The 21173-nt window shown below is 41.1% G+C and overlaps 1 protein-coding gene across 3 annotated transcripts in view; it reads left to right on the forward strand.

Annotated features, from left to right (window-relative positions):
* The first annotated feature begins 458 nt into the window (after window positions 1-458).
* Window positions 459-21173, forward strand: part of LOC310952612 (hyccin 2) — a 43156-nt gene continuing 22441 nt past the window's right edge. For 2 of the 3 annotated variants that reach the window (XM_083921265.1, XM_083921267.1), the window contains exons 1-3: window positions 459-579; window positions 15234-15318; window positions 20596-20673. In XM_083921265.1, coding sequence (XP_083777391.1) covers window positions 20623-20673 — 51 coding nt within the window. In that variant the 5' untranslated portion in view covers window positions 459-579; window positions 15234-15318; window positions 20596-20622. Of the gene's footprint in view, window positions 580-13109; window positions 13149-15233; window positions 15319-20595; window positions 20674-21173 lie in introns of those variants that run through there. The other variant, XM_083921266.1, reaches the window with a different exon arrangement.

The raw sequence follows: 21173 nt of genomic DNA on the forward strand, positions 1-21173 counted from the left end.
CTCGGGCTACTTATTGCACTCTATCTTTTTCATAAGAACGGGCTTTTCAATAATAGGGAATCTTGTTTCAGATAATATTCACTGAGTGCATTTATGTTTAATTATATATTTGTTTATGTTTGATATTTTCAAATAGATATGCTTTGCTTCAGTATGTTCTACTGCTGCCATTCCATATTCAAATCCTGCCATGGTTACGTGTGTGCAGTTGAATCGGTGTGTTCATGTTTCTTTATCAGAAGGCTATGGGTATAACTTTAAAATGCACAAGTGCGTTCAAACCATGTGATGCTGAGTTATCCGACAGCCTGGGAGGCATCACTCCTGCTCCCCCTGCAGGTCGCCGGAGCTTCCTGCTTACCAAAGCAAGCCACCGATTCCGCTCAGTCCGACCAATCGTGTCGCGCTGTGGTTCAGCACCATTGCAGTGTGGAGAGATCATACAGGAGGTGTAGCTCGCACACACAGAGAGAGAGGGATCATTTTGGAGGAACGATACTCGACCTGGGTGACCGCTTTAGGACAAACAACCACCCTTACTATCCCGGAGTGACATTGCCATAAGCAGCTTCAGTCCTGGTGAGTATTTCATGACCTGGTATAGGTTGTAAAACATTCAGGGTTTTCCAGGTAGTCGCAGTCAGGGGGTTTTGCTGGTGACTTGGAACATCATCAGCACTGTTGGTGTGGATGTAAACCCGTGGCGTTAGCGGGCTGACCACCGCCGACACAACTGTCTTTAGCTCAGGGATCTGCTTCGGCGTTGGAGCCAAGCAGTCAGCCGTTTCGGCCTGGTCACGACTGGTGAAAAAATGAGGATGAGCACCAGCTGCTGACAAGAACAGGCACGCTAACGGCACGCCAGCCAAGCTAACGGTAGCTAACGTTGACGTACAGGCTCAGGCTGTCGTGGCAGTGTTGTAACAGACGTTAGCTAGTTAAGTGGCTAACGTTAATAGTTAACAGTGCTGCGTAGAAGAGCCGCCCAAATAAAACGTTTTAAGGGAAAAAAGCACGTTAGGTTGTTACTTAACGTCAGACACGGGACCGTTTCGTCCTGAAATATATATATACATAATTGCCACTATGGCTCTGGAAGTTGAACTCTACAGAAAAACATGCACCTCGTTTGTTCAAAAAATATTTTATTTTGAAATTATAAGCGGAAGTACCCTTGTAAGTTTTATTATGTATAACTTAATTTTAGTGCTAAAAGGGGCAATAACGTTCATCTAGTGAACCTTGCTGAATCAGTGACTCCTTTGAAATGACACACTTTTATAGACTTGCTTTTCTGTGATGTCCCCATTTATTTATTTTATATATTTATTTGCATATTTTATCTGACTGTTTTTTTCTGTCTTTTTACCTCATCCTCTGGTAATTTAATTTGTGTTATTCACTTGTCATTTCTTCTGTCTTTTAAAGTGTCCTATCGTTTATCTCTCCTTGTTGTTACAGTATGTATGTGTTTGTAGAATTTGATGCGCTTTTGCTTTGTCCGTCAAAGCACTTTGTGAGCTTTTGTTTTTAAAGATGCTATATAAATGAAGTTGTTATTACTATTATTAGTATATATTACTTCTCATACCAACCAATCTTAAATGGTTGGGTCTGATTCTGTTAACGTCTGAGAGGAGTTGCTGTGTACAGTAAATGACTGTCAAGTACAGAGATAAAGTCTCTGAATAGCCTCTTCTGTATTGCCAACTGCCCCGAGTGGCCTGTTAGTGACTTGCATGCTTTATTCTCGCTGGTTGACGTTTTGCAGACACCTATATGCAGCCTACATGTCTCAGTGGCCAAGTTCTGTTAGGTATGAACAAATAACTGCGAGGTGTTAATTCAGTACATACAGGGGAGAGTACACAGGACCTGGCAACTTTAGGGGCATCAGACCAGGATCCTTTTCTCCTAGTAACATTTCATGTGTAGCAGTTTTCAGGCACTGTGCCTATACCTTTTGGCTGAAGACAGTCTGACAGGGTCTCACGCTTCCCCCTGACCTGTGCTATTTGATAAACGGTGCTTCCTTGGACAGTAGAGTGTTTTACATCAGACTAATTCAGTGCTCAAAGTAACCAGCAGCAACCAACACTCCTTAAAACAGCAACATCACTAATTCATTCCTCTGTGCTCTGCCAAGCCAGTTTACTTCGGCCAAGTTCTCTTCTTGTTGATCTTTCACTGATCAGTATGAATGAAATGAATGCTGCGCTGAGTCATACTGTTCATAAGTAAACTATACCCCTCAAATAAAAGCGTTATCATGGGTAAAGATGTAGATCTGAAGATCCAGATAATTCCATGCCATCTGCTGTTCACCCTCAGTCATCACTATCTTCCACTCTCCTCCTTCCTTTAGCTCTTTCTCTATCACCATGCGTTTTGGGACTAGGCTATCATCAGAGCTGTGGCTTTTTTTAGACAGAAACTCCATTTACCCACTTAATCTGTGTCTAAATGTACGTCTCCAGTTGAGTTGTGTTTCTTTTATTGCTCAGTGTAACAAATGGTAAATTATTTTTGCCCAAGTTCTTTGACGAGGCCCTAAATTGTATCAGATCATATTGTGGAGTTGGTGAAATCAGCAGTATACTGTAGATGCAGAGTTGTATGCTGTATACAACTCTCAAGCTTGCCCAATGGCTTCAAATGGGATTCACTAGAAGCTGAGTTGAATTCTCATGAACTTTGAGTTGACTATTATGAGAAGCATTGTCATTTGTTGCCCGCATGTCTGCAGCCGATGTGAGCTTATTGAGACAGCTCTAAACCAAAACAAATCTAACTGTAAGTGTACTGAGCCCCAGAGTGTGTTGCCTCCCTCCCACCTATGGTGATGCACACGCCTAAGGGATCAAAGCTGTAATTAGCCTGCCATGGATTAGCAGTGGGGACTATTTTCCACTGTACTCGCTCCCACAGAGCCAGAGGATCACACACAGGCAGCCGGCCCCCTGTCCTTTCTCTTCTTCCAGTAGGGAAAATCTGAATTGCCACTTTTGTTGTTGTCTCCTCGAGGCCAAGCAAACGAGAGACACAGCAAATTCAGCCCTGGAGAGTTTGGGCATTATGGATTTTCATAAATTGATTGTAGCGTTTTCCTTTGTTTGTTATTCAGCGTCCAAATTGGTTCTGGACGTATTTATAAGTCACCAGTAGAGTCATTCTAGTCCTGTTGCGTGCAGACCGTCTTGAGAATCAGCTGGATATGTGGTTGGCATGCAGAGAGAGCTGTAGCGCTGCTGACTCATTGCACTGCCAGGTTTAAGATCTGTCTGTGTGTTGGCTGTGCATCCACGATATACACAGTATGTCTCTCCCCCAGAACCCCCCTGCACAGAGACTTGTCTCCCTGTCAGCCAAACACGAGCTCATACTGTTCTTCTCGGGGCTCTAAATAGAGGTGGAGCAGCATAATGTGTACTCTGTTCTTGTTTGTAAATTAATCAATACTCTCAAAACTGTTATAACAAGCTTTGGGAATCACAGGGTATATTGCCCAAGCAGATGATGGTACAGGGAAATTCTGCTAAATACAATGCAGGGGGTGGGGGTGGGGTTGGGGGTAGGGGGGTACTTTAAGGCTGCAACTAACAACATTGTCATCATCAATTAGTCTGACAATTGTTCTTTCAATTGATTAGTTTGTAAAATACATAGGAAATAATACCTGTTATTCTGCATATTCAAATGGTGATGTATTCCAAAAATCGCTTGTTTTTTCCCCCCAAATGTCCAAAACCCAAATACAGTATAGTCAGTTTACATCATACGACAAATGAACAGCATAAAATTCTCACATTTGGAAAGTCGGAACCGCTGATTGTTTGGCGTTTTTGCTTGGAAAAATAATAAAACAATCAATTATGAAATGGATGCCAATTACTTTTCTCTCAGTCGACTAATTGGTCTATTGACAAATTGTTGAAGCTCTTGTTGTGTTTCTAAAGTCACAGGATTTAGTGTGTAAAAAACTGCGTACCTTTATTCTAGTTACAGCAACATGCATGTGTACTATCAAATTATAATAAAAGAAAAAACGCCAACATCTCAAATATTTTCAATTTTGGCTAATCCATGCTTGTTTACAGTGTTTCAATAACCTCTCTAAAAAGTTGTTTGTTTTGTTTATGTGGTTTGACAGTGGCTGGCATATGACAGAAACCTATACATGCTCGCAGTGTAAGATTTTAAAACAATCCCACATTGTATGTGGAAAATTGCGGTGGGAGATCAGGTGGTTAACCTTTAATCCACCATTCTGCATTAGAAACAAGGGACAGCTAATCCACAGCACATATTTTAGCCAAATCTATCGGATTACACTGTTGATAATAAACAGAAAAAAATAGCTATCAATATATGCAAGTTGTAGTAGTACAGTACCAAACCCCAAAGTATTCAATTTACAGTGGTATAACAGAAAAGCAGCCAATCCTGAAATGAGAAGCTGGAGCCCTTGAATGTTTGATATCTTTGGCTGATAAATGGACAACCCTGCTGCTCTGTAGTAGTGTCCTAGAGGTCAAAATGGTTACGATGGTTGAACATCACACAGGTTATAAACACTGGGGCTAAACTCAATTGAGGGACTGTGGGAAAAATGGATTAGTTCCTTTGGGAGCCTCTTATGATGACACAGAGATATTTCAAAACAATTTTCACGAAGAAGTAACCACAAAGTATGTTGAAAAAGAAAAAAAACGTTGTTATTCAAGACTGTTCCCCGCCAAAACTTACAGTTGCATTGATCAGTTTGACCAGATAGGCTCATTTGACATGCTACTACTACTGAACAAAGGGGATTTGCATATTCCGCTGTTGATCCGAACACAATTTACATGAGACTGTACTGCTTCTGAACTTTCCGACTCTTGTACTGGATGTCAGTCGGGAAACGCAAGCTCTGTATCATTAGTATGGCAGCATGGATGGTTTGTTTTAAAAGCCAAGATAATAGGTCACCATCCTCTCAGAGCCACTGTTTTCTGCTGGTCTTTGCCTTACTGTCGATCGGCTCTCCTTCTCAGCTTGCTGGTCACGACTCAGCGCCTGTCTGAAGTTGAACAGATGCCAAAGCCTGGCTGACTCCAGGAGCCTTTGAATTATTGCCAGTTATTTGTTGTTGTGATATGATGGGAAAGACATTGAAGGAAAGTGGGGCTTTTGCCGGAACAAGCTGTGAGAGATGTTTACTGTAGATGGAGGCACCTGTTAACTAAAGTGTTCCCTCACATTTAGTTTGGCCTAGCTTCTAATGCTGCTAGTATAATGAGCATTGTTTGGTTATAAACAATGCTGATTATAAAAATAAACAGTTTGCATTTAGGTGTCTAGGTCCAAAAAATATGATAGCTTATGCTTATTAATTTTGGCGCCAGTTACCAGAAGAAATCTGTCATTGTCCAACTAGTGTAGTTTCTTTGCCTCTGTGGTCATGGATAAAGCCAAAATGTTGCCCGCATTATTGTTGTTTTCGTATTAAGGAAATAATTTAATTTAATAACCATTATGAGTCTCTTGGGAGAAAAGAAGTTAAGAGACCAAGCACTCTTGATTGTTTTGGTATTCAGCGGTTTTGCAGCCCTCTCTCCTTTATTTTCCCCCTGGTTGATCCTTCGGTCATGCATCCTGTGGTCTCAGGCTGGTGGGCCATGAAGCGTATCGGCACAAAAGCTCAAGGTGGCCCATTGTTAGAGGACGGCTGAGCAGCTTATTTGGCAGTACAACATTTTCCTCTGTTTCTCTGGAGTAAAGTTAAATGCTTAGCGGCTCCCCCACACACCATGCACCATGTCAGCAGCCGTTGCTAAATACTGTGGAATTAGTGGTCATGTGTCGTCTATAGTTTGAACTGTTGGTGAACTTGTGACTGCCCAAGCTTTCATACAAAAGCAATCCCCTCAGCCTCATGGCTCTTGTGTTAGTGTTTATTATGTTCACCTGTACAAGCTAATGCAAAACAGTAGTACTGCTGTAAATCCGTCTTGTGAAGCTTGTAATGTTCAGTTTTTTGACAATTGTTTATTAACCACTATTCTTTGTGGATGTAGCGAGTGGTAGGGGGTTGTGTCTAAATGGTGACCCTTGATTTGCAAACCTGTTGCGAGGCTCTCTGGCTAGCGACCTATCTTAACCTTAACCATTCAAGGTCAATGCCTAACCTCAACCATTTCCCAAATCCACAAATCTTGGGTTAGCCTACCATCTAGACCCTACCGTGGTAGGGCCGTGACTATAACCTCTATACCGTGGTCATGTGATGCCTACTTGGCTTAGGCGGTATCTATTTTTTCATACCATACTGAAATTCCACCAGGGTACTGGTATTTGTGTAAAAAAAGGAAGCTATTATAAGCCTTGCTGGGTTTAAATACTTCTGGCCCATAGAATAACTAATAGATTAAAAATAAGCGCCCTTCTTCCAGCCATTATTGCTGGGTATTGAGGTGCGGCGGCAGCACGTTGTCTGTGAAACGGACTAGTAAAGCTGAAATGGGAGCGAAGGAGGTCAACAGAGTGACAGACAAACAAAGCAAGTCACTTATTCCATACCCTAGTATACTTTCCTCATCATCTATGTGACACTTGTCACTTGTTGTCGCTACAGGCATCGCGGACGACCCTGCTGCCCCGCAGACAGTCATTAGCTGGGATTGGTGGAGCAAAGGGCCAAAAAGCACTGCAGTTTCTGAGCTTGTTATTGTCAGTAATAATTGTTTCGTAATCATATACTGCCAAACCACTGGGATATGTTGCTTTTTCACAGCGGTAACAAAAAATCCATGGTATAACATAGAGGCGGTGCCATATTGGACAGCAAAATGATGATAAGGCGTGATGGTAATGTTTACTTCTTTTAGACAGTGAACAGAATATTAGAAATGCCATGACATCCAAAGAAACACCACCCCTAACCACTGCTTAGAAAATTGACATACTTCTGTGACAGTGTTAACAGCTGAGCGTTCCAACCCTCATGAGGGTTTATTGTAACCTGACTCTCGCCAGATGAATTTCGTTCCACCTTGCTTCCGCCTAGCTCCACTCATCCACCTGGGATCGCTCTGTAGGAGAGGTGTTTTAGAAGGATGGGTCTTATCAAAAATCCTTGCATTTGATTGGATAAACCACTTGCCGTCATCTTTATTGACATGCTATTTCAACCACTTCAGGCGTGGTTGAACATCAACATCAATGTTGATGCCTGCATCCTAGATGCGAGCCACCATTATTGTCTGAATCAAAACTTGTTGTTTCTCTGGTATGTCACTTCTATAAATATCCTGCCCAGAGGTCCTGATTGGCTCAACCACTTTTCAGAGGTCCCCAAATCCCTCTCCTGTGGAGCGATCCCAGATGGATGAGTGGAGCTAAGCGGAAGCAAGGGGGGACGAAATTCATCTGGCGAGTGTACTACTACAACACTTTGGAAATGGGACTACAGTAGAGTTGGTGTCATTTTTCCTTTTGTAAGTAAGCCATGGCTTGTCAAGACACTAAAGCCCCAACACATTCAGTCACTCTATACAAGGGCTTGCTTACCCTGATACTTGAAAATTATTATTTACATTATCCACAGGGCATCCACGACAACCCAGTGTATGTCATCCTTTATAAGATACAAGACAAAATGCTTAATGTATAGCATTGCTTTTTCCTATTATGGGTTACTGGAGGGTATGTCTGTGGGTTTATCCTGCATGCGTGGATGTGCATACACGCAACATTTGCATTGAAATCATTTGTATGCCTCAGTTTGAGCAGCTGAGAGGAAGGAGGTAGGATGCTATTGGCATTCACCTGTGCTGTTGTGTGTTGTGGCTCACCCTTTGTAATTGGCGGAACTCTGTGCGTGTGTGTGTGCTGAGTTGAAATACGGGCCCATCCCAACACGTCTGGCCCTGCAGCTGCAGCAGAGCTAATTTTAGCCCAGGATGTGCGTACGCCTCAGTTCCCCTCGCCTGGCCTATGAGAGATGAGGAGAGGATAAGGGGGAAAGAGTAGCCAATGTTTTACTCTCTCCTTCTCCCTTCTATTCTCTGCTCATTTCTTTCTTTCTTTTTCTTTCTTTCTTTCTTTCTTTCTTTCTTTCTTTCTTTCTTTCTTTCTTTCTTTCTTTCTTTCTTTCTTTCTTTCTTTCTACAAAGGAACATATCCACCGTAGTTACCATGTCGCCTGCCTGTCTGTGACCTTTACTCACCAAAAGTCCTTTCTGTCACTTGGCGTCTCACTGGGGTGTGTACCTGCCGCAAGGGCTGCACGATTATGGCCAAATAGATAATCATGATCGTTTTGATCAATATTGAGATCGTGATTATTCTTACGATTATTCATTGATTTAAGGACCAACATCATTTTTATCGCACTTACACGCTTAATTAAACAGAGCACTGCTTTCTCTTGGATGTTACACTACATTCACATCAAAAGGGACGAGCTCTTCGTCTGCTGCTCCAGAAGTTTGATTTTCATTTTGCCCGTCTGCTCTTTGTTTTATTTTTCTCGTCTACTGCAGCCGCAACATTCAGCAACGTTTTTTACCAGGTAGCCGCTGCAGGCTACAGCTCTCCAAAACTGAAGCCACACATCTGGTGTGTTCGCTGGCTGTTAGTTTAGAAAGCGTTTGATTTGATATGCAGCAGAGATTACTTTGAGCGGAGCCTGCATTTTAAACATCAATATTGCAGTCGATCATGCAGCCCTATCTATCCGCCTTACTTTCGTTATAATAATATAATATGTCTATGGCCAATTATTCTGTATAGAAAACCAGGCAGGGGTCATTTCCCACTGCTGTATTTTCTATTAATAAACTCCATTCTATTCCTGTGCAGACAGCCTACTCCACTGATGAGTGGCTGGTTCTTGTTAAGAACGAGTCAGGCACGGGGATGGAGATTACAGCGGACTGGTTCACTGTTGTCAGGTATTAGAGTTAATCCCTCTACCTAGGGGAAAGTATGTGTAGTGTGTGTGTTGGCGTGCGTTTCATGAAGAATGGCGATCTGCAAACTAACAAGCTCCAAAGAAGATGTGTAAAAGTCCCTTTTGACACTCAGGAACACAGGGCAGAGGCAAAATTGTGTGTGTGCTTGTGCATTTGAGCTTTGCTACATGTTTGTGTGCAAATCAGCAGACTGAAACAAAACTCACAGTGGTCATGAACCTGCCCCAGATTTTCATGCGCCCCTAAACCTGACTTTTAAGCCTCTGTAGACTCACCTCAGTTTAATTATGGGTCTAAAGATATATTTGCTAAATGGAGCAGTTACATTGCCCTAATTTAGGAGGTTCAACATATTAGAATCTCTCAATATATATATATGTGTGAAGCATCATAGTATTGAACTGTAGTGGCATTCATCCAACCTGCTAGTAAGCAAGACACTGAATCCCACCTGTTCTGTGTTTGACTCTGTGATCTGAGTTTACTGTTGAGAAGAGGTTAAACCCAAAGAAAATTCCCCAACAGGGATCAATAATTTGTCACATTATCATCGTTGGGATATTTAGTTTGTCATGGTCATAGGAAACAAACTTGAAGGAAGAAGGACAGGGCTAGAAGTGGCACAAACACAACAGGCACCGAGCTTGCTCAAGCTCAATAATTCATGGCTGACTGAGCTAAGCTGACCTTGAAAAATCCCCAGTGTTGGACTGTTGAAACCTGGCACTGCTCATTTAGGGCAGAGAGGAGAAGTTGAGACAGACAGATACAAATCCACATATACGGTGCTTTTGTAGCCTCCCTTTTCTTAAGGTTTTTTTCCCCCGCTCACATTTATTGATGCATGTTAAGAGTCTCATTATCACAAAGAATATTCATTTTGGATTTCATCACTAGTTCACCTGTGCTCTTTGGGTGATTTTCACTAGGTTTGAGTTCACATGTGAAAGAGAAACCTCACTTAATGCGCCACAATAGGGACAAGAAAGGAGCCTTTCTTCAAGAGATTTTATTGTGAGAAAGCTTTAAAAAAAAACAACTGTCCATAGAAATTAGTGACACAACTAAGATTGTTTTGTGCCTATAAATAAATGGGTCTTTCTTGATTAGCAAACTCTTTCACAGTATGAACTAATTGTCATATTCAGCAGTGTCTTTTGTGGCCACTGCACTTGGTACTGTACAAACATCAGGAAAAAAAAACATGCTGCTGAAAAGTATTACCCAGTTATCCCAACCTCTGACTAAGGCAATAGCAGCATTTGTTCTAACAGTGCAACACGCCGTGCTTGCTTTTCTTCCAAATGTTTCTAAATTTGCCCCTTTTTTTAAATATAAAATTGTGGCCTTTTATTTAGATAGACAGCTGGAGGTTGACAGGAAATGGGAGAGAGAGATGCCTATACGCTAACTTGCAGACTTTGAACTGTTTGGAACTGACTCCTGTGGTGAAGTAGTTAAATTTGTAGGGAGAAATAATGTTTGTTTCCTTCCGATCACGTAGCAACTGCAGCGCATACAAAAGCCCTTTGTAACATGATACCCAAATAGTAAGTGTTGATTGTGTCAGATATTTCAGTGACTGTTTAAGTTCGAGTTCAAGATTCTGCTGGTTTATTCAGAAGCCAAAACAACAAAAGTGCCCAGTCCCAAAAAAGAGCTAATACAAGTCAGTGTTGAGTTTTTTTTTTGGTAACACAACTAAAGGCAGTTTTATTTGGACAGACCAATAAGTTAAATCATCCAGGTCTGTCCCCACCCCCTCTCCTGGGTGCAGCAAGAGAGGTTCTCTGTATTTTGCAGAGCTGTAACCTTGTGTATGTTTGCATTGGTTTAATGAGTCACTTAGTTTTGGATACTCGTATGATTCATCTGTCTGTAATGAAAGATGAGTATTGTTAGGTGCTTCATAAAACCGTCCATTCAGTACTCACTTGAAATAAGACTCCAGTCACTAAGGGGCTAGATTGTCGGCGAAAGCTGCATGGTTTGATGCTGTGCATTGTTGCTAATGTATCCTTTCATCGGCATAATCATCAGTTGTACGTGAGCCTGCAACCTAATGTACAGTATTGTTCAGTCAAGCCCCATCTAAAGAAGGTTTTCCTTTTGTTTACGCTGACAGTAAGGTAAACAGAAGAGCAGTGCATGATTAGCATACAAGCGCACTGTCTGCTGTAGAACTGACTTGATTGGCGTTCTTGTTGTGTTTGTTTAAAGAGTTGCACAGCATGTCGATTAGCATGCCGCAGCTGTTGTTAGTCCTGTATGTCCTGGCAGCTGACGGAGGAGAGGACCAGCCAAGACAGTGTGCGGGTAAGACTCGTAGAGCCATTGGTAAACACACAGCAGTCTTGCCCCAACATTCAAGATGTCAATCTTACATTGTTGTTTTGGATTTTTAGCACCGACTTGACTGATTGCATAAATGGATTTTTCACTTACCAGCATACCTAACACATACAGTACTTTTTGAATCATGTGACTGCTTATAATGAAAACAGTCTCAGCCATAGTGTGAATAGTGGGCACAAGTGCAGTTAGAAAAACATGTAGCGCTGAAGATCTGCCTGACTGGGCTTTTCACTGGCCCTATTCTCAGGTATGCATTAATTAGTAGCTGTGTGAAAGGTTCCACTGTATAAGCTCCATAAGATCAACATAAGCATGGCTTAAAGATCTTAGGCACAGAGCAGTTTTACATTAATATAAACTACTATCAATAATAATTCTATACATTGTACACATTTCCACCTGAATAACTTTTCAGGCTCATTGCTATAACCCTGGCATAGGAATAGATTTATGCTGTGTAGTAGGGTGTGTCTGTTTGTGCATTTATATTTTACCGTCATGGTACAGGGGTCATAGCCGGGTGCACGCACAATATAATGTAAGTTAACGGCACGTAATGTGGAACTAAAGTTCTCAAGCTTGCGTTCCGCCCGGAAACCTTAGGACATCCAGCATTAAGAACAAGGTGCTGAGGTTAGCACAACAAGCAGTTTGGCGTGTGAGTCAGTCACTGTTGCAAGCACAGATGAAACACTGGAAGACCCACCTGCAGATTCCCGATCAGCTACATCAGCAACGGAGAGAGAGAGTCAGTTGTGTGTAAGACAAGGACAGTGTTGTCGGCGTTGCTCCACCGTTGTATATTACGTTAATGGAAACACATGCTAATGTATATTCGACTGTATAATAATATTTAGGCTTTTCTCTGTAGTCAGCAGATATTAAGCCCAAGAGCATATGAGCATATGAATATGGATAAATAATGACAAAAATCTATTATAGATGGGTTCTGCGTTTGCATTTAGGCCAATGCTATCTCCTCTTTGCTCTCCACATGTACCGTTTACCTGCATGCAACCAAAGCATGCTCAAACAAGATTGGTCATAGTAAGGAATGGAAAATTAGACCACCTCTGCTACGCAAATCTTGTCCCGTTGCCTACAGATTCTTCATTCATATGCAGATATGTTTTTTAGAGATTACCGGGGTGATAAATGTTGTTCATGAGTGCTTTGATTTATAAATAAGGTGGTAATAATTGAAACACATTTCTACTGCACATTACACAAGTTTTATTTTGTATTATTCTATGTATTTTCAGTTTCACAGTATAAGCAATTCTTTTCTGTTGTATAGTCTCTTGTGACCTGATGCCTTTTGGAAAAGTGTTTGTTCAGTGGGCAAGGCTCACTTATCAACAGGTCACTTATCCAGTGAGATATCTCATAATCTACTAGACGTATTGACACACAGTTGGTACAGACATCCATCTGCCTGACTGTAAATGCACATAGGAACAACATGCGTTAACTGCGTTGTCTCGAAACTAAATACACAAAATACAATTGTTGGCTTTGTTTCAACGTTGTCCGTCGTTAAACAGCGTGTGTAGCAATGTCATTGTGATTTGGGGTTTGAAGTGCCGTAAACAGGATGGGTTGGCGCTCTCCTAGTCCCTTTGTGAGCCCCAGCAACAGGACAACAAGCTGGTCCTGCATAGAGGAAGAGCGACCCTTGGACGAAAGTTTGCTTATTGTCATTGGCCAGGCCTCATTAGGTGTATGACGTATTTAGCCAACAGTGACTACTGGCTCGGGAGCATTGTTGTTAGTAGACACGCAAATACTGGGATGAGATGGGTGCAGAGTGGGGAGAAATTGCACTGTAGTCCCGAGGTAAGTTTCCAGCTAATTATGCAGTGTTGTAACCAGAAGGAACAACAGAATTTCATTTATATCATTTGTTTTGCTATTACCCAGCCATTGCTAGATGTTTAATATATCTTATTCTAACAGTAGGTTTATATTGATACCGTGGCATACTGTGGTGGTACAGATTAAACCCCATGTTTAATCTGTATGATGGGGAGAACTCTACACGATATCTTCGGCTTAAGGCAAAAATCCCTTGAGTAAGACTGAAATTGTTGAGCTGAAGAAAGTGCATTCTTCTTTTGTTATTTTGTTGTCAAATTGTTATTGATGCATGAAATGAGCTCTATCGAGATAGAATATTTTGTCCATATCATCCAGCCTACTGCCCTGCTCATTGATTTGCAATATACACCCAGAGATATTAAATAGAGCAATACCTCACAAACAATACAAAACTGTTATGTTTGGTGAAGTTCTGACACATCATTTCTACCTTTTCAAAAAGGAGTGAAATTATGTTGATCACATATAATGGGTACTCAACATAGTCTGCTGTCTAGAGCTCAAAATATTTCCGTGTGAGACATTTATCTTACACAGTTCTGTCATCTAATAAGTAATATATGTAATTGTTGTTGTTGTGTTGTATTATTCATTCCTCCCTTTGCTTGATTGACTCGACTTGGAGCCCCTGTTAACCCTCAGCTTTGATGAATCATACAGTCATAAATACATTCTTTGTGCACATCATTTAAGGCAGATGGGACTTCTGCATGGTCATTTCCTTGAGTCTTTGTGATGAATTGCTAATGTAAGAGTCCTTCAGATAAACACAAGGCTGTGTTGGAGAATGCCTAACATCAGATGGAGGGCTCAGTGGTGTGGCACCGTCTGCACCGTCTGCCTCCCAGGGACACGTAGCAGAGCGGAGCAGAGCTCTCTACGGCGTCTTCATATGTGCCACCGAAGCACTGATTAATTCTGCCCAGTATACAGTAACTACTATGGGTGTGGATCCTTAAGATGCATTTTTAGCCGATGAGGACAAGTCAGCCAGCTAGCTGTTGCTATGCAACAATAGGAAACTTCAAAATCGACTCCTTGGACCGTGCCTCAAAAAAACCTTCAAAACAAAGTGTTTGTTGAACAAATGCTTAGTTATAATTATTAGTTTGTACTGAATACATGTAGTAAAGTTTCTCTGCAACACAGACATGTTTTTTAAACTGAGCATATTTAAGTGGAGGGTCATGCTGTTGTAGCAACCATCTGTTGGTTTCCAAGTCTCCGTGTTGTCGGCTGCTTTATACATTATCTTGACTGATCTTTCATGTGTGTGCTGTACTTGATAGAACATTGATATTGCAGCAAACAACCAGTCTCTATGTAAAGATATAGTGGAGTAATGGTGTCCTGAGCAGAGGATGAAGTCACTCTCCCTCTGTGTGTGTTGTAATCTGAGTTTCTCTGTTTTTTGTTGTGACAGACGTTTTGAGCATGCGTGCATGTTAGTGCATGTGACTGTGAAAAACATGTCACATTCACATATTTGTGTGGAGACAATCCGACCCACTTTTTCTACAGTATTTGTTATTTGGAAATACCTTTAACTGTAAAGGAACTGTAACTGAAACAATGGGCTGGGATTGACTCCACACAGCTCTCACCCCAATATGTGAAATAACAATGTTTTTTTTGTGACTTTTTTGCATTTATGAAGACAAACAAACAGAGAAGCTCGGATTAAAATACACAGTGGGAGAGTGACTTCATTCCGCTCATTACACCACTATATATTTACATGGAATATAGTTGTTTGCTGCTCTGAATTTCGAGTGCAGTCTTTCTAGTTATTTACAGGGCCGTATTTCTTTTCAATCCAGTCTGAAAAGAAACACATTTGAAGGAAACCAAGGTGATATCATTAAACACCTGCTTGTTTTGACCAACCAACAGCCAAAGATATTAAATTAACTATAATGTGAGATAAGGACATGCACCAAACTCTCACATTGTATTCAGATTCATCAGATGTTTATTTATTCAAGCTGTATGAATACAGTTTGATTATATTGATTAATGGATGTTTTTCCCTTGTCGTTGCAGTTGACCCTAAGTGATTGACAGATGTGTGATACTGCGGAGAACCATTTGCCTCTCCCAGTGGAGATCTGAGTTCTGGGACACTGAGGTAAGTACAGGGGTTTCATCTGTTCTTTCAAAAGTAGGGGTTATCTCTCTTGGAATGTGGCAGGATTGTGTCAGTGTAAATGCTTTCTAAGGGAGCAGTGTGAAAAGCCATCCTGTAAGTATGTATCTGAAAATTAGTATGTATCAATAGAGTGATATAATACGACATGATTTTACAAAATGGGCATTTCTTTTTGGGTGAATAGTTGCCATTGCCTGAAAGTCATTTGACTACGGTTCCCATGGTAACTGATAAGCCTGCCCCGCCGATGGCGAATTTCATTTCAGTGAGTCTTTGATGGTTTGACAACCCGGAGGAAATGAATGAGTCAGCCTTTTATGAAGAGCTGAACAAGCTTTACTAAATGGAGCCTTTCAATTCACACACTCAGATTGAAGGAGCGTGCTCACACAAAAAAGATCTGACTCGTTCAGATCGTCATCTGCTCTGAACAGCGAACATGATCTCTGTCTCCTCCGGCACAGCAAATCGGATATTTTGCCCCTCTAAGCCTGTTTTGTAACATTTTCAGGCTTATCTGCACCATTCGGAGAGCCGTGCATTGCTTTTATTTTGGATTTGTTAAAGTCGGAAACCTCTAAATACTGGTATAAAATTACCGAAGTGCCTTTAAACTGTTAGATATTACAGTAGGTAGATCCAGGTTTTATTATTTTTCCTCTGAATGGAGTCGATGTGTTATGAATTAAAAAAGAAGCCAGTTTTGCCTCTCTAATAACATGAAATCATATAATTTGAGCTATAACTGCTGTTTATTCAGTTAGTGTGATATCAGTGTAATATCAAATAATTAATTACATTTAACTTACATTTAACATTGTGTTTGGAGCTTTTCTCTTTTGGTACTTGTGAAATTAGAGTTTTTATTGTAGCATTTATTTATTTACATCATTTACTACCAGCCAAAGTAAGAAAGTTTACACATCTGGTCTTGTGATATAAAAACTGTCAGAACTTAGAGAATGAGAAATGTAAGTCCAGAGCAGCCTTGGAGTTTGTGCAAATTCCCTGGCCTGTAATGATTTTGGTGTACCAAATAAGATTAAACAGGGGTATGTCAACTTAATGGCTTTCTGTGGAAGTGAGCATTAAGTCTGTGCGCACTGTTTTACACTGTTTTGGGACTTGGGGCAAAAAAAGGAACCGCGTGAACATCTCTTACAAGCAGAGGTTGCTAAATCTGACATAGTCTGTTTGTGCATATTCCCAACGTTGTGCCCACACAGCTTTTTTCCTCTTGAATCTGAACAGTTTCATACGTCTTAACTGTCTGCATGATCTCTGCGCTCTGACTTTATTTAGATCCGTATGTGTCTGAAAGTTAACCGAGGACACTGACCCAGATACAGCTGCAATGAGTTTATTTACAACACTTTTCTGTCAAGTGTCGCATGCTGTGGGAGCACATTTTTGTCAACATGAGGAACACATGACAGTGAGAGGAGCTAACTTGTCAGACTTTACATTGTGATCACAGTGTAAAGACATACATGTACTGTACGTACGTGTATGCTTAATTTAGATATCCCATTGCAAAGCACTTGAATAGAGTGTCCAGTTGTATTTTGTCCTCGCTGTGGCAAATTAAGCGTCTGGTCCGAGCGTTTCAAAGCGTAGAGCAGCAAAGTCCTACAGGCTCTGGTGAAGTTTGATGGAAGACAGAGAATGAAAAAAAACTTTTCAAAACGATCGACACATTAAGATAAGGATAACACAATACAGAATCAGTTAATAAACAGCAATAAAGGAGAAAAAAATGCAATCAGAAAAAATAAAGCCGAAAAAGGTGAGATCATAATAAAAATAGAGATGCTATGAGAAGTGATACAATAACTATAAACCGCTAAATTATGTAGTAAGTTGTAATAGTTTAGTTAAGTAGTAGTACTTAATTGGGAATCAACTTCACGTTTTCTTGCGTATTGTCAAAAAACAGATTTAGCAAAAGCTTTAGGTCACGTTTACGCTCGTGAGACGGAGCTGAGATGCGAGCCTGCACGGAGCCAGTGCAGACAGCTGCACACATTATAATGGGAGCCCATCTGTTGCGTGATACGCGCTGATACGATTGCCACCTAGATGTGGGTTTAAACTGTGCGAAATGCTTTGATGCATGTGTTGGCTGCAGAAGAACACTTTTAGAATAATCATAATCAGCAAGCAGAGGCTGTTGCCTGAAATCTTAAATGGGATCTTCCCACTTTGAAATGAGAATAAATTGAGTTAGTCCTAATCCCTAATCCCATCAACTCAAAACCACAACCTTATGAGCCGCACATTTTTTCTAAGGATGAAGACTGCAGGGCTTTGACAACTGAACACAAGGGACAGAAGTTAGAAACCAAACTCCTCTCTTAGAAACACCCTTTTACAGGAGCACCATATATATGTATGTTCTTGTCACAATTATACTGTCTGCTCTTGGCTTTCTTAAAGGCTAACAATGGTAGCTCAATCGTGACAGCTTTAAGTGAAGGTTGTCAAATTATGTGAAAGGATTTTGGCATTTATGGTAAGCGAACTCTAAAATTACATAAGCATTATTTATGTCTGTCATTTTGGCAGCTTGGCACATTGTGTGTCTTGCAGTTGCCTACAGTCTGTATCCAAACTGTCACTGGAGTCTGTGACTGCTCTGCCTCTCACTCAATCTACACACACACACACACCTACACACACACACTCACTCACTCACGCACGCACGCACGCACGCACGCACGCACGCACACACTCGTAGCTAGCCTTTTTATGGGATAATGAATGAGGATATATTTTCCATGGGATAAAGTCTGAAGGAGAAATGGCTTTTTATTTTGGGCAATTTGCAAGTTAATTTTAGCTTCTGCATACAGAGAACAAGACCAGGTATAACAGTGTGCCTGTAGCTAGAGAACAGAATATGTATGAAAAGACTAGGGACAAACTGTCTTTCCTCATCTTTCTTAATGTGCTATGACTAAAAAGTGTGTGAACATTTAATTCCGATCTCTACCTCTCTGTTTTAATTTAAGTAGGGTTTTATTGTGTGTTCAAAGCTTTGTTTTTGACATCGTTGCTAGTTAAGAGTAAAGCTTAGCTGCCCTGTGAGCTTTGGGACAGTTTCACAAGATTTCATAAGAATGCACATGAGCCGAGGACCATAAAAGACTCTAGCTTGGCCACCTAAGATTTGAATAGTCAAGGGAAAGGCCATTTGACTGCCTGTAGTGGTTCATGTTCATGTCATCACTTATCCACGGTGACAGGCGAGGTCACTTAGGTGGCTCTTATGTAACGAGTGTGGTCAGCATCATAGCTTTCACACTCCGAGGCATTTTTACGAGCTCTATCCCATTTACTGCCATTTACATCATTGTTGACCACTTTCTAAAGCATATATGAGTACTGTATATGAGTATCTAGAGATCATCTTGCAATGGGATCACACCAGCTGCAAAGCCAAATTGGGCCAGGGACATAAAGGAGAGCGGAGAGAATGGTCTTCCCTGCTTCTTAACCCCGTACATCCACTGCCCTTGCTTGACCAAACCCATCTTTGAACTCATCCTTCATTTTGATATCGACTACAAACCTGTAAAGTTTTGTGACTTCATCAAGCACAGTTGGGACACTATTGCAGTGACAAAGACACAGACAGACCGACATACTGTATATACATTTGGCATAATATTCAGAACCGCCTCTGTAGTACTTCCCGCTACAGTAAGTGTCTCCAGGACCACATCAGGGTTCCCACGTATCATGGAAAATCTAAAAAAATAGAGACTTTGTTTTCCAGTCATGGGAACACCTGGAATTTGATAAAAAATGACCAAACAACCTGGAAATAGTAATCGTATTTTAGCTCCTCAGTCAGATCGCCTCCAAAAACCTAGTTGCGTGTTTCGTTTGAGACTCGACTTGCAGTACGACCCTTCAAAATGAGTTGACCTAGTGTTGTCGCGATATCAAAATTATGACTTTGGTAAGATACCTGCCTATAATACCTCCATATCTATACTGAAACCATACTATGGCGGAAAAATAAAACATCATCAAAGTAATGGAATAAAATATAACATGACAGCGTGTTGAACTTTTTCTTAAAAAGTCAAAATAAAAATATATACTTTTGTAAAAGCTGCTGAGCTTTATAGCATGTTATAAAGTACAACACAAATGACTCAGACATGGTGGAGGTCTGTCTTCTAATCAGACCACTCGAATTATATAAATTACAATAGATATTATTAATTATTTACAAAAATGTACATGCTATGATTATATTACCAGCACTGATTGACTTAAAATGGATCATTTATAACTGGTGTTGTAAATAAGCATACCCCAGCGCATGTTATGTGAGGGGTCTGCCCGCGGACCTCCTCCAGAGTCAGGCTGCGGGGGTGTGCAGGGGCGGCAAAGTTAATGTCTCCAGTGTGAACTATTTGCATACAGAGATGTGTGAACCACATCAGACAGTTAAACAGTGAGCTTTAGCCCTGACTGCCTCGTGCACAAAATAAACACTCGCTTGACTGCTTAGAAACAATTCTAGGACGGTCGGCAGGAGAACTCGTGCCACTTTCAGCCAGGTCTGTCACTGTGAAACCACGCCCACTCTGGCTGCAGGCACTGATGAAGCAGAGAGCAGCTGCACACAGACACACTGCCCCGCTGTCGCACAAAGTTCATAAAGTGTCAATACTAATAAAATGTGAACTAGTATTGATCTAAGTTTTCTAGTATCGGCTTACCATGCAACACTAAGTTGACCAGACGCGAATCGAGCGCCCGCTTTCCATTCTGGCTCCAATGTGCCAAGTCCAGGATCAGTAGGGCCTACTGGTAAATTATATGACTGTTTGTGAGGAAGTGTCGTTGTGTATTTCCAAGAAAAGCTCCTGGAAAGGTTCTGGAAGATCATTTCTTAGAAAGAGTGGGAACACACACACACACACACACACACACACACACACACACACACACACACACACACACACACACACACACACACACACAGTCTCACAAGGTGAAAACAATACCAATTTTCCAATCGTCTAATTGTTGCAGCTCTACGTGTCAGTGAAAATGTAGTTTCCTATATTTTTAAAATGCTTTACCCTTCTAACTATCTGTGCCTTGCTTTTCTTCCACTCTGTCCCCACCCACATCTCCTCGTCTCTGAACCTCTGTTCTCCTTTTCTGTCTCTGTATTTCCATCTCCTCTCTCTCTTCTCTCTTCCCCTGTTCCCTCCTTGTTTCTCTGTCCTCCAGGCAGCCGAGGGGGGGTCTCTGAGGAAGATGCTGGGTTCAGAGCGCGGTGTTGTCGAAGAATGGCTCTCAGAATTCAAGGTAACAGGCCTTCCTCTCCTCTGTTCTCCATCATGACTCATGTCAGTGAAATGTACTCCTGGAGGTCATCTTTTTAAAAAAAAATGTTTTTAAACTCTCCATAGAAACCACACACTGTGGGTGTAACAACAAAAAACAGAGTGTTGAGTGCAAGTGCAAGTTTGTGCATGTCCCCTCTTCAACATTTCAGTCCTTTTGTACATTTTGAATTAGTTTTCACAAAGGTTATGTCCTTTTTCGACTAAAGTTCTTAATACACTCACTCAGTACTTTTTATTTGTCAAGTAATGAATTCACACAGGATTATAAAAAAATAGGCTTTACCACGCTGTTATTTCATATGGACTAACTAAAACATGCCATATTGTGATATATATCATTATTAAGATGTGAAGTTACGTCGGAATAGAACATTTTGGCTATATTGCCCATCCCTACTTCCAGATGTAATTTAAAAACAGATTTCTGTTTAATGCTCTCTAGAAACTACATTCGCTGCA

The sequence above is a fragment of the Echiichthys vipera genome, assembly GCF_963691815.1.
Source record: "Echiichthys vipera genome assembly, chromosome: 10".
NCBI lineage: Eukaryota > Metazoa > Chordata > Actinopteri > Perciformes > Trachinidae > Echiichthys > Echiichthys vipera.